At 39.2% G+C, this 24,049-nt stretch overlaps 2 protein-coding genes and 1 long non-coding RNA gene across 7 annotated transcripts in view; 1 reads left to right on the top strand and 2 right to left on the bottom strand.

Moving 5' to 3' along the window:
- Nucleotides 1-917, bottom strand: part of CEP112 (centrosomal protein 112) — a 405,933-nt gene extending 405,016 nt beyond the window's left edge. Inside the window, exon 1 of one of the 3 annotated variants that reach the window (XM_057501633.1) lies at nt 811-917. The gene's annotated coding sequence lies outside the window, so the exon portion shown is untranslated. The other 2 variants (XM_057501632.1, XM_036899724.2) reach the window with 2 other exon arrangements.
- A 210-nt stretch (nt 918-1,127) lies between these two features.
- LOC130683597 (uncharacterized) overlaps nt 1,128-24,049 on the top strand; it is a 45,309-nt gene continuing 22,387 nt past the window's right edge. For 2 of the 3 annotated variants that reach the window (XR_008997426.1, XR_008997424.1), the window contains exons 1-2: nt 1,139-1,279; nt 11,773-11,895. This is a non-coding gene — a long non-coding RNA (uncharacterized LOC130683597). Of the gene's footprint in view, nt 1,280-11,772; nt 11,896-17,996; nt 18,162-24,049 lie in introns of all 3 variants that reach the window. The other variant, XR_008997425.1, reaches the window with a different exon arrangement.
- Nucleotides 12,649-23,551, bottom strand: APOH (apolipoprotein H). Its single transcript, XM_036899803.2, has 8 exons — nt 23,407-23,551; nt 22,848-23,024; nt 21,533-21,629; nt 20,307-20,383; nt 18,366-18,554; nt 15,857-16,036; nt 13,638-13,835; nt 12,649-12,904 (listed from the first exon to the last, which is right to left on the bottom strand). Exons 1-8 carry the CDS (start codon nt 23,468-23,470, stop codon nt 12,849-12,851), a joined length of 1,038 nt encoding a protein of 345 aa, XP_036755698.1. The 5' UTR covers nt 23,471-23,551; the 3' UTR covers nt 12,649-12,848.

Raw genomic sequence — 24,049 nt, 5'->3', positions numbered from 1 at the left:
ACCCAGGGTCCCAGGGAAAGTGGATGCTGGGCCTGAACACTCGCAGATCATCATGCGCTTCACTCTGCTGCAGCCTCACCACTATGGGAAGGCTGTGTCATTTCATTTGCCTTTTCTATCTTACTTTTACAATACTAAGGACAAGTAATAAAAAAGCCGCGCTTTGATCAGCATAAAAGCTCTTCATATTTACTTATGTTGTTCTTTTGAGCACTTAAACTCCGAAACACTCGGTAGCTCCCGACATGCTGTGATTGATGCTGGGACCCGGCCTTCCAAGCGGACTGTTATTAGGACTGTTCTACAAAGGAACCAGCACACCGGTTCCGCGCCAAATCTAGTCACTGATTCTGTTTGGGAAGCGATGTGACAACTCAAGCGGTGCAGGCCCAGAAGGAACTTCCCCCGCCGGGGCGGGCTCCGGGCAGGGGGCGGGCGGCCTGCAGGCCCGCCGCGGCCGCTTCCCTACCTTGTCCCGTACACAGATTTCCTCACAAGCGGAAACCCTTTGGTCCGATTTCTGGACCTCCCCATGCTGACCAGCTCCAACCGCTTATCAGACTTTACTCAGAACTCTCCCAGTCCGTGCCCGGACTGGATTCCACTCTGCATGCAAAGCCTCAGCCGTCTGCGCCGAGACGCCCAAACGGGGAGCGCGCCCCACGGGCCTGAAGAACGGACCCGGGGCCTGCAGGGCGACGCCCCTCCCCGAACTACCCGCACGGGCGGGGCGACGGCGCCCCCCAGCGCAAAATTCCACCAGAGAACCCAGTGTAGGGGCAGGGGATGGAAATTCGGAAAAACAAGAACCTGGCGCCCCTACATGCACGCTTTCCGTTCGGCCGCCGCCGCCGCCGCTGCGAAACGGTTTCAAACCCTTGCGGGCCGTCTCGGTCGCCACCGCCCAGTAGCCCGGGGCGGGGACTTCCGCGCTCACATTCCCCGCCCCCTTCCCCATCCCTCCAGCCGCGGACTGCGCGCCGCGCCGTTGCCATGGCGACGCCCTGGGCTAAAGCAGCCACCACCCAGCAGGTCGGGGGTGGGAACTTCCGCTCTTGCGTTTCCCTCCCCTCCCGGCCGCCGCGTGCGCGGGGCGTCGTTGCCATGGCGACGTTCAGGTCCAAAGCGCCTCCTCGCGGCTTGGCTTGCAGCCGGGCCACATGTGGGAGTGTGTGAGGCGGAGGCTCCCAGGACTCGCAGACCTCGTCTGGCAACTGCTGCGCTGGGCCTGCGCGGAGAGTAGCTTGTGAACACTTTAGGGGCTGTGGCGAAATAGCAGGTAAGGAGTAGAGGATATGAGATTACTGGAGAATGTTCACAGAAGGGTGTGCTCGTACTTGCACAGACATCTGAACAAGTCTGAAGAAGTGAGAACTTACTGCTTGGTACGTCACAACTCGGAGGTGAACGTGGTTGAGTTACACGGGAAATGAGCATTACTTTTTGTTTTTTATTTTCTTGCGTTCGAAACTATACGACATCCAAAGAAACTGACCCCAAATCCTGAAGATGCTGAAATAAAAGAAAAAGGCTTTGTATTTACCAATCCAGTGTAAAATAGCAAGACCAAGTAGAAAATGTATTTTTGCAGCTCCCAGGAAGTCTCACCCACCTCAGGGAAGTCTCCGTGTTTTCATTGCTATGATAAGGTGTTCTTTGGTCTTCTATTACATTTCTGGAAAAGCGCTGAACTGTATTTATTTAAATATCATGCAGAAACAAAATTTGAATTGTAAAAACACTCAAGTGATACTCGGTTTACCACTGTTTTTCATCTGATTTCACAACAGTCTTCTTTCCTTCTGTGGTATCTTTGCGGTATACTCAGTGTGATTGGCAAATATAAGCACAGCTTGAAGCATTCTTTCACTTTTACATAAAGAAAATAGTTTGATTCATTTGCACCTATTGACTTTCAAGCTTCCAGAGGGAAGTCATATTCTTTCCAAGGCTTTTTCAAACCCATCCCATTACAAGTAAAGACCAACACTTCTTCACTGTAGTGACAAATCACGAAGGCTAAGTGAGGGAAAAGGGATGAAATCCATTTAAGAATTAGTTTTCCAAAAGCTTATTTGGTCATGTTTTTAGCTAAAGAATGATCAGGTATCCAAATCATTTGCACTAACAATCAAGATGCAAAAACCCATGCATGCAGTTAATTGCAGGCATTTAACTGCTTCAGTGAAGAGGCTAAAAATATGTCACTGTACTGAAGGAAAAACATGAAATGAATTTGACAAATGGTCTCTAAATAAAATGAATAGAAAAATAGATACAAAAAGGGATCAGGTGAAAGAAAAGTAACAAAGTCGAGTTCATTTGAGAGGAAATAATTGCAGCAGCAAAAAAAAAGTTACCAAAAGTGTAAAGTAAAAAAATCAGATTCCTTAAAATATTTTCTCTAATTAGGTCAAAGTAAGAAGATAGGAAAATCTCCCTTCCTATTTTCAAAAACTATCAGATTGTCTCCTTTTTCATTAAAAAAAATACATATATGTACCTATACATGCATATATTTTTGCAGATTAAAATATTAAGATGCACATGTAGAGTTTTATTGTTATTTATGATCCACATTTGTATCTGAGATACCAGGTTGAACCTACACTTTGTTCAGCAGGATTCAAGCCTACAGGTCACATTTAGAGGACTGGAGGACAACAATGTCCACTTAGAATCTCCTTATGTGAGAACCAAGGGACCTCCTAGAAGGTAACTCATCCTAAGAGATGTTAAACAGACCTTATTCGATGACAATTAAACAAACATTAAAGGGAAGGTGATTCTATAGAAAGCACAGTGCTGGCCAAGGAATGACTTCCAGCTTTCCCTATCATGTAACAGGATGATTCCTAATCTTTTGAGGTGTGAAACTTAACTTCAAAAATCTTAAAATTCTCCTCTGTTACTCCATCCCCACATGCCTCAAATGTGGTTCCCATACAAATGAAAGGGTTCCTATAATTTCTGAAGTCAATCCATGGAGCCTAGATTAAGAACTCCTGCCTATGGATTTTATATCCATTGAAACATTGAGAATAGAAACCCTAAATAACATTTGTGTCCATAATTTCTGAAGATAACACAATATAGACATCATTGCTCTGAATGCTGGGCTCTGGTGCCCTCAAGGCATGCATTAGGAACGAGCAGCAGCAACAGGGATGCCTTAATCAAGCATCAGAGGCAAGAATGAGTATGATAATAACACCCTCACTGTATACACGTGCTTGGAGAAGAAGAAATGATGCACACCATATTGTAGTTTAGTAAAATACAGAGCCCCATGAGACCACCCTGGGGGCTTACAGAAACATTTGGGAAGAAATTGCTGAAATTAGAGTCCATGCAGGAACCTTAAAGGTGAAGCCAGATACTCTTTGAAACTGAAAATATTATTTCCTACCAGCTACAGATGACTTCAATGAAAGTAGAAGGTTTGTTTCAAAAACAAATAACATTTTACCTCAGTTTTTAAAACTCAAATGGTAACATAGATGACAATGATAGCATAAATAGTACCCTAAAAAATAGTTTTTCTCTTTTGTATGGGAAGTTAATTATGGTATACTTCTCATGTTGAAAGGGATCTATATCTATATCTATCTATCTATCTATCTATCTGTCTATCTATCTATCTATCTATATATACATCTTCAAAATGTAAACTTAAAATTAAGAATTAGTCTAGGTAATACTGAACTATGTGTACTTAGTTATTCCCTACATAAAATATGGGGAAATGTGACCATTTCCTAATTAGAAAGATAATAATTATTCATATGTAATTTGAACCAGGGCTTCATTTTAAGTATTAAATCTGATCATCTGTATATTTTAAACTCCTGCTCTATAAAATTACAATAACTATAGCAGAGATCTAGAGGTTACCTCCATTTTGTTTAAGCCACTGTCATTTGAGTTTTCTGAATTTATAAAATCAAATACAAACCTAATTATAACAACTTATTTCTCTTAACTTTAAGTTATATACATATAAAACTTACATATTTCCTAAAGACATTCTGTTGATACCTTAATTGCCCTCAAGTACATTACCAAAAGTATAAGTCTATAATAATAAATACAGAAAGTGAGTTATAAAACAGTTTAAAACCATTATACCATTTTACATACTTGCCATAAACACAGAAAACAGCTTATGAGAATATGAAGCAAATGGATAATGATTCTCTAGGTGAAGGAATTAAAGGTAATTTTAGTCCTGCCAATTTGACTTCCTAAATATTCTTAAATCTCCCCAAAGTGTAGCACTATTTGGAAAACATTGACTTAGACACAAAATTATGAAACTTGCTGTATTTTTCTCCTCTAAAACATTTGGAGTCAAGGTTTCAACATCTTCAATGTGAATTTATCTGGTAATGTGAAGGATCGTGAATAATAAACACATAAAAAAGTAAGTACAAGATAAAATGTTAGTGGCTTTGAGTCACTGTGGTGGATTATCAGGTAATTATTTCCCCTCACTATCAAGAGTAATCAAGAATTAACTGTAAAGAGAAATGAAACTTTTCTCCCTAGACTGAGATGTTTGAACTGCTTTTTTTTCCCCCAGATTATAAAAGTTTTAATGCTATTCTAAGGAAACTGGAAAACATCGAAAAGATTAAAGAATAAAAACTGTGTGTAATCCTGCCATTAAGGAATAACTGCTATTAACAATTGTATTTAGTTTATCCAAATATTTACATATATAATTCCATCATTTGAATGCAACATAGTTTGCTTAATTATTCTCCTGTGATTGGATATGTAAGTTATTAGCAATTTCTGGCTCTTCTAAATAAGACTACAATGACTATCTTTTTATATGTACATCTTGGTTGAAGTTTCAGTTATCTTTCTCCATGAAAGATATTCCTGTGGGCATAAAAAAATTAAGGGTTTTGATCAATACTACCAAATTGTTTTCTAGAAATATTTTGCAAATTTGAAATCCCACTCAACAGTCCCTGAGAGTGGCTGTCTCACATTAACAATTTTTCTAATCTGTGCTCATTGTATATATAAAATAGTCTCTTTAATTTTCACTTTCCAATATTAGAAAGTTGAAATATTTAAATATCTCCATTAGTCCTTTCCTCTTACTATTTTTCAAAGAATCTCTTTAGACCTTTGTCCATTATTCTGAAATTTGATGTGTGGAAATCTTCCACATTTTTATTTATTGTTTAAAAATAGCTCAAACAATGGCTCTGTGCACAGTACTATTTCATTGGGTGATATTCTAAATAATCAAATTTTAGTCAATTCACCATTTTGCATTATTAAGATACTCTATCATTAGAGTGAAATAAATGAATGACTTGTAGCTATCTAAATGGAAAGCAATTTATAAATACCAAGAATGATTACTATTATGTAAACACATTAGAGATCAATATCAGAATAATCCTGCAGCCAATAAATTCCTTTAATTGGATAGGAAATGATTCAGAACTTCCTATTTACAGGTTACAAAAGTATAAATTATACCACAAACAGCTGCAGTATAAAGAGAGTAGAAACAAGAATTATGAAGCATATTTTCTTCACTACTAGAAAAAGGTAGAGTTATTACCTTTAGCACAATGATTCTGGATTCCATCCTTACGCCAGAACTAAGCTGCATTCGCCACTCTAACCCTACCTCTGTGGCTTACTGTGCCCTGCCTTCTTGGGTGATCCATGCTAGAGGGTATTAACAGAGAAACTGGCCATTCTTCCTCCCTCTCATTCAAAAATAGACATACTGCCTAGCCAGTAGCCTTACAAACTGGTAACCACCTACTAGACACCTCATAGACCTATATAAAAATCTCTCCATCAACCCATTTTCAGCACTTCTCCCTATGCTGTAAAATTCCAACTTTAGCTCCAGTTATTTTTAGTAAGTCACTGGGAAAAGTCATAGCTTAACTAGCAGTGTAAGAATGGTAGAAAAGACAATAGTTCTGAAGTTGGGATATCTGGTTCTGTTACATACTAGCTTTGTGATCTGGGTAAACCAAGTTACATCACCTCCCTGAGCTTCAGTTTCTTTACCTTATGGCATGATGGGGAGATAGAATTAGCAAAGGTGAGGTATATGGAAAATTTTGCCCAGTGCCTGACATGAAAACTTCAGTACCAAGTTTTCATTTTCAACTGTTTTGCGAGTTTACTATTTCAAAAGTAATAGACGCCACTAGGAGGCAGTATTAGCACACAAAGAACTAGTTATGCCACACACATACACAGACACACACACACACTCAAGTACACACATTACACATTCACATGCATGCATGCACTCAAGCACATGCTCTCACACATGACACATACATACATGAGGTGTAAATCTGCTCACTCGTGCACACCAACTACACACACATACAGACATGCTCACATACATATGCACACACCCCAAACTATTTTCTTTTCTTTTTAATCTTTTATTTGGGTGATTAAGGTGGTAAATGATCCTCAGGATAGTAGATGTGAATTTTACCAATGAATACTTAACTACTGAGTTTGGGGCTTCAGACATGAGACCCTCTGTATTGAAAGGTTGGTCAGCGTCTTAGAAATGATAGAATTCATTTTCTATGCTAAAAGCATTATATAGATATATGCCATAGCATGAGCATGGATACCTTTGCATTTAGAAGCCCATCCTGCCATAACCCAAGAGAAGAAAGCTGGTCATTAGGAAGCGTCCAGGGACCTACTTGTTCAGAAGAAGAACTCACTGACCATATGCAGCTTACAGGGTTCCGTGGGTCAGCTGTTCCTGGTCAATCACTGTTACATAAGATGGGAAGATGAAATTCAGCCATGCTACATATAGGAAGGCCAGCTCCTTCTGCCCACAGTCTTACTCTTTCTCCGCCTGGCTACCTGTTGGAGAAGGAGGGTAGTACGTCCTGGATAATGAGCCAGCTGGACTACAGAATCACTAAACTGGACTGCAATGGGGCAGTTTCTATTAATGGACCCCTTTAATCCAAATTGTCTCTTCAGATTGTGAAAATAGCAGATTTTTTTCTTTTTTTGAAAATATCATTAAGTTGGAGGAATCAGTACTATGGCCTAAGCTCTGAACTCTACTATGATTAATTTCTCAGGGATCCAAGCCTTCCCAGCAGCCTAAAATGCTTTCCAATGAACAAAATGGTGCAAAAGGCCAACCTCAACAAACTTGCCATGTTCTTTTTTGTTTCCAAACAATAGATATAAAGCTACAATAATCAAGACAGTATGAGTGTGGGTATTGGCAAAATAAAACCAAAATAGATTAATGGAATAGAAAAAAGCCCAGAAATAGACAACCGTAAATACAGCTAACTGATCTTTGACAAAGGAGCAAAGCACTACAACAGGGTAAAGATAGTCTCTTCAATAAATGGTGCTCCAACAACTGGACATCCACATGCAAAAAGATTAATCTACACACAGACCTTATACCCTTCACAAAAATTAACACAAAATGGATCATAGGCCTAAATGCAAACTGCAAAATTATAAAACTTATGGAACTACACAATAAAACTTACAAAATTCTAGGAAGAACATAACATAGAAGAAAATCTAGATCTTGGGTACGGCAACACCTTTTTAGATACAGGGCCAAAGACAAGATCCACAAAAGCAATCATTAATAATCTAGACTGCCTTAAAATTTAAAAGCTTCTGCTCTGCAAAAGACAATATCAAAGAATGAGAAGAAAGCCACAGACTAGGAGAAAATATTTGCAGAAGACATTATCTGATAAAGGATTGTTACCCAAAATATCCAAAGAACACCTAAAATTCAACAATAAGAAAATAAGCAACCTGATTAATACATGAACCAAAGACAGGATGACAAATAAGCATATGAAAATGCTCCACATCAGATGTCATTAGGGAAATGCAGATTAAGAAGAAATACCACTACACACATTAGAATGCCCAAAATCCAGAACACCGAAAACACTAAATGCTGGTGAAGATGTGGAGCAACAGGAATTCTCATTCATTTCTGGTGGGGATGCAAAATGGTACACCCACTTTGAAAGACAGGCTGGTGGTTTCTTACAAAACAACATATTCTCAGTGAAATGGGTTGAAGATGGTCAAAAGGCACAAACTTCCAAAAAATAAGTCCTGGAGATATAATGTACAGCATGGTGACTGTAGCTAATAATATTGTATATTTGAAAGTTGCTAACAGAGTAGAACTCATCACAAGAAAATAATTCTGTAACTACATGTGGTGATGGATGTTAACTACACTTATTGTTGTGATCATTTTGCAATATATACATATCTCAAAACATGTTGTACACCTGAAACTAAAATAATATTATGCATCAATTATCTCAGTAAAAGACAAACATTCTTTTACCATATGATCCAGCAATCATGCTCCTTCATATTTACCTAAAAGAGTTGAAAACTTAGTTCACACAAAAATCTGTTTTATTCATAACTGCTAAAACTTGAAAGCAAACAAGATGTCCTTCACTAGGTAAATGGATAATAAACTGGCACATCCAGACAATGGGATATTATTTTGCACTAAGAAGAAATGAGCTATCAAGCCATGGAAAACATGGAGGAAACTTAAATACATATCACTAAGTAAAGAAGCCAATGTGGAAGCATACTGCATGATTTCAGTGGGATGATTCCATTTTGGAAGCAAAACTATAGAGACAATAAAAAGGTCAGTGGTTGCAGGAGACAGGGAGAAAGACAAATAGGTAGAGCAGAGAGGATTTGGAAGGCAGTGAATATACTCTAGATAGTATTATAATGACACACATATGCCATTATACTTTTGTCAAAATCCATAGAACATACAGCACCAAGAGTGAACCCAAAGGTGAACTATTGACTTTATGTGTCTGTGTAGGTTTCTCTTTGGTAAAAAATGTCCTACTCTGGTAGGGATGTTAATTCCGGGGGAGGCTCTGCATGTGTGGGTGCAAGGGTATATGAGAACTCTCTGTACCTGCCTCTCAATTTTGTTGTAAACCTAAAACTGCACAAAAAACAAAAATGAAGTCTTAAAAAATAAATAGCATAACAATTTTTTAAATGCCATATCTGTGTGCTTGTTTTGTTTTTGGTAAGTGTGATTTATTTTTATGTTGTTTATATCCTTTCGGCATTTTGATGTCCCAGATCCTCCTTAAAAGAAGGCATGGCAGGGAACACAGGGTGTTAAAGTATTGAAAAGCTTGTTCACCAGTTGGTAAACAGCTGTCGCCCAAGAACTCTGAGTGCCAACCACAAGGCCACCAGTTCTTCCTATAAGACCCCCCTCCCCTGCTTTTTTCTGGGGGGGTATCATTAATGTATAATTACATAAGCAACATTATGGTTACTAGACTCCCCTTATTATCATGTCCCCCCCACATACCCCATTACAGTCACTGTCCATCAGCATAGTAAGATGCTGTAGAATGACTACTTGTCTTCTCTGTGTTATACTGCCTTGCCTGTGCCACCCCCCACCACATTATGTGTGCTAATCGTAATGCCCCTTATTCCCCTTATCCCTCCCTTCCCACCCATCCTCCCCAGTCCCTTTCCCTTTGGTAACTGTTAGTCCATTCTTGGATTCTGTGAGTCTGCTGCTGTTTTGTTCCTTCAGTTTTTGCTTTGTTGTTATACTCCACAAATGAGTGAAATCATTTGATACTTGTCTTTCTCTGCCTGGCTTATTTCACTGAGCATAATACCCTCTAGCTCCATCCATGTTCTTGCAAATGGTAAGATTTGTTTTCTTCTTATGGCTGAATAACATTCCATTGTGTATATGCACCACATCTTCTTTATCCATTCATCTACTGATGGACACGTAGGTTACTTCCATTTCTTGGCTATTGTAAATAGTGCTGTGATAAACATAGGGGTGCATCTGTCTTTTTGAAACTGGGCTGCTGCATTCTTAGGGTAAATTCCTAGGAGTGGAATTCCTGGGTCAAATGGTTTTTCTATTTTTAGTTTTTTGAGGAACCTCCATACTGCTTTCCACAATGGTTGAACTAATTTACATTCCCACCAGCAGTGTAGGAGGGTTCCCCTTTCTCCACATCCTCGCCAACTGTTGTTGTTGTTTGTCTTTTGGATGGTGGCCATCCTAACTGGTGTGAGGTGATACCTCATTGTGGTTTTAATTTGCATTTCTCTGGTGATTAGCGATGTGGAGCATCTTTTCATGTGTCTGTTGGCCATCTGAATTTCTTCTTTGGAGAAGTGCCTGTTCAGATCCTCTGCCCATTTTTTAATTGGATTATTTGCTTTTTGTTTGTTGAGGTGTGTGAGGTCTTTATATAATTTGGATGTCAACCCCTTATTGGATATGTCATTTATGAATATATTCTCCTATACTGTAGGATGTCTTTTTGTTCTACTGATGGTATCCCTCTCCTGCTTTTGTAAGTCTTAGCAACTTAAGGGCAATGTCTGGTACATCAGGGGGCTTCTGGCCCCAAACCCTGAACCCAACTCCCAGTCCAAGATTGCCATCCATTCTGATTAGTCCCATGTCCTACTGGTTGCATCCCTGAGATAGATAGGAAATAAATATTTAAATAAACCATTCCTCCTTGGATATGTTCCTTCATCAGGTATGACATGGATTATAGGACTTCAAAAATTCTGGATTAATGTCTTAGTTGAACCAAGTAGGTAATGGTAATTGTAAAATGAAGAGGAAAGCCTGACTGTGAGTTTCTATTGAGAGGCCTTCAGAGACTGAGCAAAAGGCCTGGGGCTCAGCTCTATATTAGAGAGGACCCCAAACCACCCACCAAATGCCAGAGAAAATTTTTCGTTGCTTACCTTCACTGCTTCACAACTCTACCTGTGATTCCTTCTCAACTAAGAAGGGAAATGAGTAGTTTTAATGCCTGGGTATTTTTTAATTTTGAAACAATAAAGTTAATTAGGAAAGCATTTGCAACAAAAGGGAGGTCAGTAGAAAAATGTATTCTCTTTTTCTGGAGCAAACCCAGCAATCATGTCTGGGGTAGAGGGAGATGTCCTAAAATGTTACTGCTCTCTTTCCATTCCCAGAGCTGTCAGGTGGGATGAGGGGGTCGGTCCATTTTCAAATTAACATGTGACGAGTTAAAGAAAACAGTGGTTCTAAAACTTTGTGCTGTGGGGGGAAATCCAGGGTGGATGACTGTTTTCTTCAGCAAAATCCCAAAGTAGGACTTTTTGGTTTAGAAAAGGGAGACACCACACCCTGTCAAACCCAACCCCCCATTCAGAGAAGGGGGAAGAGGGAGAGAAAGTGAGCAAGTGAGTGCCATCAGAGGAAAGAGAGGAGGAGAGGAAGATTGAAAGAGAGAGCGAGATGATGGAAGGAAAGGATTGAGGAAGAAAAGTAAAATGTTCTTTCAGGTTAAATCATGGGAGCTTTTGAGTGATAGCCTGGGAAAGAGGGAGCCATGCAGGTTTCTATAAGAAGGAGCAGAGAAACATCTTGGAGAAGCAATCTGGGCCCCACTACATGGAAGCAGGTGAAGTCCTGATGAAGAAGCATCAGTGAGGTGCTATCTGTAGGGAGCAGATTGTAAGAGTCGTGATGGAGATGGCAAAGACAACACTTCCCAGACTTTTATAAAAACAAGGAATAAAGAGATAGAACAGTAGCTGGATAAAGACTTGAAATAGCAAGAAGGGGTTTTGGTTTTTAAATGGATGATATTATTGTATATTTGTATGCTGATAGAAGTGCTCCAATAGTAAGGGAAAAAAATAGAAATAACCAATCACTCATTGCAGGAGCAAAATGCTGATGTAGAAGAGAGAAGATGGGATCAAGTGCATAAGATTTGCCCTTAAATGGGATCTCAGAGTTCATCAACCCTATGGAGATGGACGGCAGAGAGCCTGGCACATACACTGGTAAGAGGATGGATTTGGTAATGGAAAGATTTTTAAAGGGTCTTTTAATTTTCCCAGTGAAATAAGGAGCAAGGTCATGAGCTGAGAGTGAGGAAGGGGAGGGTGACTTGAGGGCTGAGAAGAGAAATAGCCACCATGAGGAGTCAGGGATTGGAGACACCAGGGAAGGGTTGCTGCACAGAGCTGAGGCCTGTGTGAGGTTTGTGTTCATGAATTGAAAGTGGGACCTGTTCGCATGATTGTGAGTTGTTTTGGGTTTTTTTCCCAGCAAAGTTCAGCCGCTCTGCTGCTGGCCCAGGGAAGGCATCTAGAGCCGGGGCAGCTTTTGCTGGCTGTACTACAAGACGGAGTTGAACATAAAGGAGCAATGTCAGTGATGGGTCATGGGATTTTAGTGGATAAGGCAGATTTTTTTTGATACATATAAACCAAACATTAAGGCTTCAAATCCAGTTCTATTGGCCTAGATGTCCCTGCTTTATTCCTTTATTGGAAAGCTTCTCAAACTTGAGAATACAAAAAACTATCTGGGGACTTTGTCATAAATGCAGATTTGAGGGCCATCTTGAGAAATTCTGCTTCATAGCCGTTATTTTCTTTGTAACAAGTACCAGGTCATAGTGATGCGGGGGTCTGTGGACCATTCTCTGAAGAATACTGCTATTGTTTTAGGTGAAAGCATTTGAGAGTGGAATTTGGGAGAGGGGAACTGGGTTACCTGGATAATTGTTTACACTTTCCATTTCACAGTCATGAAATGATGATGTTCCATATATTTGGGTTTCTTAAGATAACATATAACAGATAACATAACTAAAAGTCAGCTACTCTGATGAATAATTCTGCCATGGCTGATGCAATAAATTCAGTCACTTTATTCTTCCACCTTCATTAGGTTGCTTGGACAGACACAGACACAAGTATGACACCGAATGTTGACTCTGAAAACCAGTTTAACATGGCTTTACATCCCATGCATCCGTTTTCCAGAAAGCCAAAGAACTGTGTTCTGTTTGGGGAGAAAAAGATGAACTTTCTAAGAGAAACAATCATTTCCTAAATGTGTTAAATAGCCCAGCCTATTCAAAGACATTTTACAAACATGTAGAATAAATTTAATTATGTGAATGAAACTGTTTAGAGTGAGGTTTAAGTGATAGGAGAACACATTAGGGAGACGATAAGGCATTCATTTCCGAGAGGGAAAATAAGAGGTTCTATATAACTCTTGACAGTCAAGATTAAGAGAAAAAAAAAAACTGTATCAGAAAAATAAAACCTTTATTAATTCTCCAATGTACCAATAGTGTACTGAATCTGTCTGAAGACTGTATGGGAGAACAGCCTGAAGAAATACATCACCAAAGCTTGCTTTGGTTTTTTAAAAACCGTTTTCTTCTAATATTTTTTCTACTGATTTGTATTCGGTTTATTATGCCTTGTCATTTTGAGTGATTTTAACATCTCACCTGGGTTACTATTTCACATGTTACCTCAACACTCATCATATAAAACCACAACCCCGAATTTCCAGGAAAAGAATTGGAAAGGAAAATGTTTATGCAAGCGGAGAAACCGAATGCAGCCTACCACCATCTTGCTCTTTCCCCCTGGCCCCCTCTCTTTTTAAAAACCCAAAAGCCAGATTGGCATGGCTTCTTGTAGTCATTATGTAATACTAGTGCTAATTATGGTGAGGTGTAAGGAGAAGTTCTAGCTTAAAGTTTCAGTGTTCGACTTACCCTTGAAGCATTTGGGGATTTCAATGGTGCCGTCTATACACTGAGCATCCTCCGTATAGCTACACTTCTTTTCCTTATTTTTGCAGAAGAAAGAAATTTTTTCACCATGCAACATTCCATCCTTAAATTTTTCTTGGAGCTTTACTCTCTGTCCTTCATATAGTACAGTGGCTTTTTTAACAGATAATTTACAAGATGCTGAAAGAGACAATATTTGTAGTCCAAACTTAGGCATTCAGTTAGTTTCTTTTTAACAGAATGTGGCATTTGGATGAGTAGATGAGTACACCTCAAACACATTGCTCAAGATAAGAAGATCCCAAGAATGGACAGAGTAACAGTATCAAGGCTGACAGTGATTCTTTATCAACAGAGCCATTAGTCATGGCTTCCAACATGGTCTTTTCCTCCCCTAGAGAAGCCACATGAGAAAGTCAGAGCAGGAGCATCAAATTTTGGACTTCAGTAAAAAAGAACTTGTACCAAATGCTGCCATTTCATAAAAGCCTACACTACCCCACTCAGATCCCAGTTATTGAACTGGTATACCCATCAGCCAGCCACTGTGAGAGTTGGCTGATAATAGCTCACAAATGCTCCTTCTCTGAAAAATTTATCCAATGGATCACCTTTACTTGCTAATTTATTGTTCCAGTTATTTCCTACTTGTTGCTCAGACTTGCTTCACAGTAAATGGTATGGGAAAGACTTTAGGAGTCACATGTGCATGAGGAAGCTTCATGCTTAGCAACCTTGCTTGAGATTAAACTGAATGACATAAAAAAAATCCTTTGTAAGCATTGATGATATGGTGGAAGATTGTGTGGGCTTCCTGTAATTGCTTTTAGGTCTTTGCCTATGAGCATCCTTTTCTGCTTTCTCTAGTCAAGACTCTGTTGCAAAAACCAAACACATATTCAAACTAGTTCAAGGAAATGAGGGCTTCTTATACTTGGGCAACAGGCAATCGTATGGACATTGATGATGAAGAAATGAAAATCAAGTGGCACTCCTGAGGACTGGAATTGGAAATTAGGAACTATTCTAATAGTGAATAGCCAGTGGCTAAGTGGCCAGGTCCCCTCCCTCTTGGTGAGCTCAGATCTGGGGTAGAAGTTAAGTCTCACCGCTCCCAGGGGCATGAAACTGTAGCTAGACTCTAGCTGAGACCTCATGCTTGTTCAAAACTTAGTCCCTGGATCAGCAGCAGCAGCATTTGGTCAGTTGGTACTAATGCAAATTCTCAGGTCCTATCCCAGATCTACCAAATCAGAAATTCTGTTTAAACAAGCCCTCCAAGTGATTCTGATGCACTGTGAATTTTGAGAACCAGTGTCTACTCTACCCTATTTGTGTCACTGTCTTTTTCCTGAAACCCTCACTTAATAAATTAACTGCACTTAATCCTCTATCTCAGGCTGTGCTTCTAGGGGACCCCAACTAAGACTCTAACCATACATCAGTTTGCCTGTTATGCCTAATTTCCTTTTCTGCTCAAACTGTCCATCCCACATCAATCTGAACAGAAATGTAGTGTTAGGTTGTTCTTTGCATAAGCATGGCACTGCTAGGATCAAGCACAGACACCTAACTCTCAGGGAACCAGCATCTCAGGGAAAAATGGCCGGTTAGTGATGAATCCTTTAGTTGAGAGGTCCTGGTATACAGTCAAGCCAGATTCAAGGTGAGTCAGTAGAGCAACACGGAGATGAGAGAGACCATGAGGACAATGAGATATGGAAGGACTAGGAATAGTTCCTAATTTCCAATTCCAGTCCTCAGGAGTGCCACTTGATTTTCATTTCTTCATCATCAATGTCCATACGATTGCCTGTTGCCCAAGTATAAGAAGCCCTCATTTCCTTGAACTAGTTTGAATATGTGTTTGGTTTTTGCAACAGAGTCTTGACTAGAGAAAGCAGAAAAGGATGCTCATAGGCAAAGACCTAAAAGCAATTACAGGAAGCCCACACAATCTTCCACCATATCATCAATGCTTACAAAGGATTTTTTTTATGTCATTCAGTTTAATCTCAAGCAAGGTTGCTAAGCATGAAGCTTCCTCATGCACATGTGACTCCTAAAGTCTTTCCCATACCATTTACTGTGAAGCAAGTCTGAGCAACAAGTAGGAAATAACTGGAACAATAAATTAGCAAGTAAAGGTGATCCATTGGATAAATTCAGAGACATTTTAAGACCTCATCCATGTTTCATACCTTTACAACTTGGCTGTGCAGACCAGTTTCCAAATTTGTTACATTCTACTTCTTCTGGGCCGTCCAATGCATATGTATCATGGCAACCATATGTGGCTTTATCCTTGTAATAAAGAACTTGTTTTGCAGGATAGTTCACAAATCCATTGTCTGGTCTTGATGGGAATGGGCATGTTACCTCTAAAATGTTTGTTCAGTAAGACATTAGTATAAATGGTAGTGTTGTCCAGTAGTTACAGAATAGCTATTTCTAGTCTCTATTACATTATTGAATCATGAGTGTTCCTGTAACTGGAATGCAATTTTTAGGAACGTTGGTGCTTAATTTAGCCCCCTTATACTCACGGGATCCTGGATGTTGCAAAAGAAAACAACAATACTTTGAAGGTAAATTAATGAGTTACTAAGTTCTTTGGGCTCTCACATAATCATATGGTATTATTTATTGGAAATTTCATCTCCACAGAGTCTAAGATGGTGGGATTGAAAGAAGGGGGAAAAAATCTGTCTCTTTTAATTGGAAAACCATGAAATTAAAACACCAAGACTCCCTCCTTGCTCACTGGCACACCATTATTTGGATTTTAAATGTTAAATCTAATTCTTGTGATTGTCTTCAGACTACACAACAAGTGGCATGAACTATGAAGGAGAAAAATGGTGCCACTTCCTGGCCTTCTTAGGATTCTCAACAGTAGAGTCCCAAACCCAGATCCCTGTTTACTCCAACACAAGACAGCAAGGCTGGAGCCAGGAGCACGGTCCCCTGGGGAAGCAGTTTAATGAGGTAGTTTAAGAGAACAAACTCCAGAGTTGGAACACTTGGGTCAATTCTGGATCTTCCACACATGAATGAAAAATGATCTATGAACCTATATTTTAATACTTAAAAAAAGTATTCCATGGAAGAAAAGTTCTTCTCTGTAGAAGAATGCCCGCTAATACATATAGAAGGAAAGACAGAGAGAGTCACAATTTGCAGCCACCGGTGTCATAACTGACTGAGTCAAGGATCATCAAAGGATGCTAAAATGACTTCTGGAGAATGGATAGTCACACAATACCAAAGTATCCCCCATAGGTTGTTTATTAATTCCAAAAAGAAAAGATGCTTTTCTAAGAGAAAATCTGGCACATCCTAACTGACCAAGGGATCAAACAGAGCATGACCAGGGATGGACTGATGCTATGTGCCTCCCAGTGTGATTGGATGTACATTTACCAAAATTATTTAACTTCAGTCTAATCATGAGTAAGAAATCAACCAAATCCAAATTGCAGGACATTCTACAGGACAACTAGCTAGAACTTACTCTTCAAAGATGTCAGTGGGTGGCAGGGAATCGTTCTTGATTTAAAAAGACCGAAGAGACAGGACAACTAAATAGAGTGTGTGATTCTTGATTAGATCCCACATAAAACAACATGCATGTATAAAGGATATTTCTGGGCCAATTGGAAAAATGTCCATATGAAATAAATGTTGTTAATTGTTTATATTACTATAACTGTTTAAATTATTATTTTTATTTATTTAAAACATGTTAAGTGTCTTGGTACAGTGATAATATAAGAGAATATCTTTGTTCTTAGGACATTCATATTGAAGTGTTTATGGTAAATGTCATGATGTATACAACTTATTATGGTTCAGGAAAAATGTATCTTATCTATGGAGAGAAAGAGAGAATGTCACAATATGTTGACAATTGAGAACATCTAGGTGAATGGTTGGAAAAAAAAGAAAAGAAAAGAGCCTGCTACTTAGGAGAACTGAATGGGATGACATATATTTGGTGTGAGACCAGTACCTGGCCTAAAGTTAAGTCCCTCAAAAGGTGCTATGTGTTATTATTGGTAGTTTCCCCATGCTAAAAAGCACTTCTGTTTTGGAATATGTAAAATATCTACTACAGGAGAAGTTAACTGTCCTTAGCATAACTCCATGTGTGCATGAAATTCTCTATCACTTGTTATACAGTTAACAAATTCAAAGATAGTAATTATAGGTTCATTTGAAGGAGGAAGAATTTTCATGATGTTTTAAACCAAATATTCTTGTGATTCTTAAAATTAAGTAAAGACTATAAAAACTTACAAAACTCTGGCTGCAACTCAGTTTTTCACTTTCATCTCCTAGGACTCCCCAGTTTAATGCAGGCTTCTCTTCACCAGCCTGGCCATGATATCCAGCTGTCCCTGTGCACACCCTGTTCCTCCAGGCCTCCCTGACTTCCCACATCCTGTGCTCTGTGGGGCATGTCTTGCCCTCGTTTTCCACTCCTCCTCGGGGGAGCCTTCCCAGGTAGCTCCAGACAGTTCATTGCACTATACAAAGCTCTCCTAAGATGAGAAACCAGGTCTGGTTCATCTGCCTACCACCCTGCCTGACACATTGTAGGTGCCAGGAAACATCGATTGAAACATTCAGTGATAGTGGAATTTTCAATACTTTTCAAAAACGGGATTGTACGCTACCATAATTATTTTGTCTTATCATTGCACTTACCCCTGCATTCTGGTATTTCAGTCCAGTTGCCATGAGCTGTGCAGGTAATTGTATCATTTCCAAACATCGCATACTGTGGCAAACATTCAAAGACTGCCTTGTCTCCATAGAGGGAGTTGTTCCCAGCCAGTGGCTTATAAACACTAAGTGTGGCAAACTTAGGTACGGGTGGCCGAGGGCATGTTAGAGCTGGAAAAGGAAAGAACTATCACTTCTATGAAAATGATTGAGTCTTTTAAATATACTCTTTCCAGAAAGGAGAAAAACCCAAAGATTCACTGGAGAAAATGCAAAATTTAATCAATTGCAGGGTAAAAACAGCCAATTGTGGAAGTCAAACAAGCAAGTATGAACAGCAAATCAGATGTCTGAACCAGTCAAAAAACTAGAAATGAAGTAAATTTAAGTCTTGCCATCACTAATTTGCCTGTTAAGGTTAACACAACGCTTAGGTTTCCACAAGTCTCTGCTCCAAATGCTCCTTTGGAAAATGTTTCCGGAAGTCGGCATTGGTGGGAGACAATGCCGAGGGACCGCCCTGCCATAGTTGCTGAGGACAGCAACTTGGCACAAAGTCATTTGTGACATTTGAGTTCCACTGCTGGTTCAGATTTGTTTGTTCCTATCGAATACTGCTGCTTTTGCACTCGGTGCGAATGGAGCTTTTACAAGTAGCTTCCCACAGAGACACGGCAGTAGGTTTTCATCCTGACCTGACTAATGTGGAGTTGCAGTCAATCCAGGGAAAGTTATACCAACATAATGGAATTTAGTGCAGACCAAAAATGTGGTTTAATTTGAATCATCTAGGTCCTAGCTACTTACTCAAAGTGTGATCGGCAGACCAGCAGCATGGAATTTGCCTGGGAGCTTCTTAGAAATGCAGAAGCCCAGACCCCACCCCAAACCCATTAATCAGAATCTGCTATTTAACAATATGCCCAAGTGATTTATATGTGCATTATAGTATAAGAAGCACTCTTTTAGATTAGATTGAAGCTAAAGTAGCCTTTCTGCTTATAATGGAAGAAAAGTGACTGTATAATTGATATACATCTGCTCAAAAGGGAAATCAATTGATAGGAACCATGGTGATTCTTCCTGCTGACTAAAAAACTCTACTTAATTTATCCTTAAAAACTATGTTTACAGTTTAGTTTTTCTTAAAACTAAAAAAAGTCTCTTAAAAAATTGCTTCTGCTAGGACAGATCTCACCAAAATGTTAAAACATCATAACTACTATAACTATAATGTCTGGGTCTCCTGGTCAAAGACTGGATTCATGAAAATCGCAAGTTAGGGAACATAAGGATGCCCTTCCCTATATAAGCAAAGCCCAGAGTGGACCCAGATTGCTCCGAACATCAGTGCCTTTTGGAGGAATCTCACTCAGCTCCTCGGATGAAGGACTCTGAGCTTATTGCGAAGGTTACTTGCCTTGTCTCCCTCACCACTAGGCATATTTGTTGAGGTCTCCTTTAACTGAGTCTTTAGCTTTGTAGCCTGAATGTTGAAAGCAGAATATGGCACATATGAAGGCCTCAGAACATGTTTATTGAATACATGAATGAATGAGGTTCCAGAGTGGGAGAAAACTTTTTGATCCCACTGTTTCCCATTCTTCTATTCAAATGGAGGCAGGCCTGATAGACCAATGCCACACATATCCAAGCCCCTGCCAAAACACCGTGGGAGTACCAGAGGTAGTAAACCCGGAAACCAGGTGCAGGACACAAAGGGGTCCACAAGTAGAACGCTTCCCTTTTCTCATTTCAAAGTGGTTTCGTCCTCCAGGATGACCATTCCCCATACGGCTGGCCAGCCATCTCACTGAGCATGGATGGAGGGGTTTCCGGGGCTTGGAACTTGGTGCTAAAAGCAGGAGCATTGCAGGCAAACCGACTGATCACTGTCCCCATAACTGGAACCCACAGACTCACGGGCACAGACAGGCAGGTCAGGACTCCATTTTCCTTCCTCAGTACATTTACTGGAATCAGTTCCATTCAGATAAAATCTGCAAAAGGAAAATTTAATCTACCAAGCAGTAAGATAATCCATCAATGGCATCTCAAATGTCTTCTCTACCGAGCATTGCTTCAGATCAATGCTATTGATTTCTTTCCCATTTTGTAATGCTGTTTTCCTGAGGAACTTAACACTTATCTCAGGCTCATGCTGCGGGTGAATGGTTGAAAAATGAGAGGGTTCCCTAGTTGGTAGATGTTGGAGCCAAACCCCCAAATCCCTCATCACCAACCAGTGGGCCAAGTTAACTGCTTCTTACACAGAGCAAAAAACCATCTCTTTATCAGGATCACAAACATGAACCAAACCGAGTAATCTCTACTATTTGTTTCTGACAGCCTACTGATATGAATGTATAGAGACAATGCAGTTCATTTCCATTGAAAATTTAAAATTCTATCCTTGAAGCCAATTTTTCAAGGTCATTTGTCATCAGACCCACTAGTAAATTGGTGATTCAGAGGAATAGACTAATTTCCCTTTCACTCATAGTACTTCTTAATCTCCAATCCCAAACAAAAAACCTTAGTAAAACTTTGCTGTAACATATAGCCAACATGCTATGGACAATGTCACCAGTGGTGTCTTTGTTCATAAGGCTGATGAGCTATATGATCAATTGTCAATGCTTTCTTCCTGGGGATGCTGTACTGCATTATATGAAGATTAAGAAATTATGTTCTACATCATCACACTTCCAAACTTCTGCATAGAATCCTTTTCTATAGACTGCCAAGTCAGTCAATCAAATTAGGTTTACAACTGAAGCCAAAATCCAGTTCCTAAAGTATTTAAACCTTTATTCCAAGACTTGGCCCAACGGTTATAAAAAATTATCATCTGTTTCAATAATTTCAATGTATCTCCTCAGATAAGTAATCAGAGCAGAAAAATTAGATATTGTAGTTACTTCATATTACCCTAGATTAGACATTACATTCTCCACCCCTTAAGTTGTTATATTCTCCACACCTTACCCCACCCTCAACACCACTGTGGTGTAAATTAAAAGCAGGACTAAAATTAATTTATATTCAGCAAGTCCAGCCTGAAGGCTAGGAATAAAATATTGACCAGTCTTGATGTTTAGCTTAAGGGCACAGAAATGATCTGCATCTATTAGCTAGGAAGTCCTTACCCAGTGTTACAAGCAAAACTGATTGTGTTGGGATATTCAAAAGTTGTGTAGCGTACAGCTCCATGCTCTAAGACTCCAGCAAAAGGACATACTCTGGCTGTGATTTAAAGATTAAAAGGTGAATTTTGACTTACAGAATATTCCATTAAAATAAAAATATACAAACTCATTTCTAGCCTTTGATCTAATAACTTACTGGTATCTAGTCTAAGAAAATAATTCGAAATAAGTCAAATGACATATGCACAAAGGTGTTAATTATAACACTTACCTCTAGTAACAAAAATTGGACAGTCTAAGGTTCACTGTCAGGGGGTTGTTTTAATTAATCATGGTAAATCAACAGTTGATCTATTATGCAGCCAACAAAATATCAATTATGAAGACTATAGAGACACAGTCAGCATTTAAGATATGCTGATGAAAACAGAAAAATACAAAATGGTATCTACTCTCTGCAATGATGCAAAAATATGCATGTGGAAAATAACTTGAAAAAATGAAGTGTTAGTGTTCAAGAGTTATGGCTGATTAAAGAGAAATTTTCCCTTATGATGTTAGAGTGATTTTTCATTACAAATCATGTTTAATCAAAAAGCATATTAAAATCACTTGTATGAAGTACATAATTTTCACAAAGTTCATGTCCACATGACCTAAATAACCAGAGCTCAGGTAGGTCCATATAGTTATTTTTACCATATTTTTACTGCTTAACTTCTACATAAAATTGCCAGAAATTCTATCTGGTTGATTGCTCAATATTTCAGAACCATGTACCAAGGAATAATCAAAAGCAACTATCTACCATAGGGCAATAGTGAGATAGATAGATAGAATTAGTAGCATATTATTAATTTAATTTATTCAATTTTATTATAAATACACAAATAATTTAGATGAAATTTATATTCATTTTAGTAACTATTAACTCTGCTTTCATTTTAAGACAAAGTCCAAATATAGGATGATTCCTTGTGTTTTATTTTTTTCAAGTGTCTCTTTGGCATCTGTTTAAATTTGCGAGTCTCTGACCTTCTCTTTTCACTTCCGAATGCTTCCCTCTTTGACCACACCAGATCTCTTTTTACATCCCTCCTAGTTCCTGCTGGTGCTCATCCCGTCTTCTCTAGATTGCACCTAGTACCCTCAGTCTCCTCTCCTGGGGAGAAACCCCCAGACCCTCCTGTTCTTGACAGCCCTTCACTCGGCAGCTCTGCTGGTACTCTGCACCCTGAGCATAAAAAGGGAGGTTATCCTCCAAATGTCCAGAATCCAAAAAAGGGCAGGGAATGCTAAAGAAGACATGACTTACGTATACATTTCAGAGTGTTGAGGGGCCAAAGTCCTGTGAGTGGGCAGGTAAAGCGTCTCATTCCTCCCCGGGACACGTAGCCCGGCTTGCAGGAGTATATTATCTGTTCCCCTGGGTCATAGTATGTTTTTAATGGAACAACCGTGGAAAATGGTAACTCATCTGGCTTGGGACAGGCTGAAACAGAGCACAATGTGGTTGGTTAAGAAATCTGTGTTTGCATATTTAAGTTCAACCAGCACGTAAATGAAACTGTTTAATGCTGCCAGTATGGCAAGATCTGTACTAAATACTTCATATATTCACTATCTCACTTAATCTCAACTGCCCTTTAAAGATACTATTGTTACCCCATTTTACAGGTCAGTACACTGAGGCTGAAATTGGCTGAATGTATTATGGAAGAGCTGTAAGTGTGACAATATTTAAGAAAAAGTATCATCCAGTCTCTATTATAGCATCCACCCTAAAGAGAATTTAAGTTACCGTTATTGACCCCTAGCATATACTAAGGGTTTGGATATATTAATTATTTTTCGCAAAAGCAAAGAGTACTTACTCCTTCCTGCTATAGCAACATGGCAGAGAAGACCCAAGAACAAGATAAGCACTGGAGAAATCATCGCAGATGATTCACGCTGACACTACCAAAATGACTTTCCTCTACTAACAAGAGAGATGCAAGACTAAAAGGGCTTAAATATTAACCACTTTTATCTGTGTAAATAGAAGATAAAGTATCATGATTTGAAAGGAACTCCAAGACCTATGTTCTTTAATCATTTACTTTTCACTTCTGTGGGTCTGTTGTGAAATCTTTGGTAGATAGTTTTGGTCTTCATACTAATTATTTTAATGGCACAAGCAGCTCAGTATCGCCTCTGCTTCAGTCCTGGTCATTCCCATATTGCCAGGCCTCTGGTCCAGAGCTCTCATTCTCCAGCCTTTGTTTTGTGTACATAGTGGATGGAGCACCAAAAGACTGAAAGGCCTGCTTCACCCCATGGCTTTGACATATAAACTTAGGACCATCACTAAATCTCTGGGTTTCAGTCTACATGCCTTTAAAATGATATTCCAGTTTCCAGATGTATGATTCTAAGGAATGTCTTCATGGAAGATTGATTGTTTCTCCAGATTCCCCTTTTACCTGCAGTTAGTAACAAGATCCTCCTGGAAATTCCAGTTATGACCCTAGAGCA

Source organism: Manis pentadactyla, chromosome 4 (assembly GCF_030020395.1).
Source record: "Manis pentadactyla isolate mManPen7 chromosome 4, mManPen7.hap1, whole genome shotgun sequence".
In the NCBI taxonomy this organism is placed as follows: Eukaryota; Metazoa; Chordata; class Mammalia; order Pholidota; family Manidae; genus Manis; species Manis pentadactyla.
The sequence above is the reverse complement of the archived record's forward strand: the minus strand, read 5'-3'. Positions and strand labels throughout refer to the sequence as shown.

What these genes read in the sequence shown, in the direction of transcription:
- APOH (XM_036899803.2), bottom strand. Translation starts at nt 23,470, where the DNA reads ATGATTTCTCCAGTGCTTATCTTGTTCTTGGGTCTTCTCTGCCATGTT. An exon ending in CAACACTCTGAAATGTATAC is followed by an intron (nt 21,630 to 22,847) that starts GTAAGTCATGTC and finishes TTTAAATCACAG; the next exon opens with CCAGAGTATGTCCTTTTGCT. An exon ending in AATCCCCAAATGCTTCAAGG is followed by an intron (nt 12,905 to 13,637) that starts GTAAGTCGAACA and finishes CTCCCCAAACAG; the next exon opens with AACACAGTTCTTTGGCTTTC.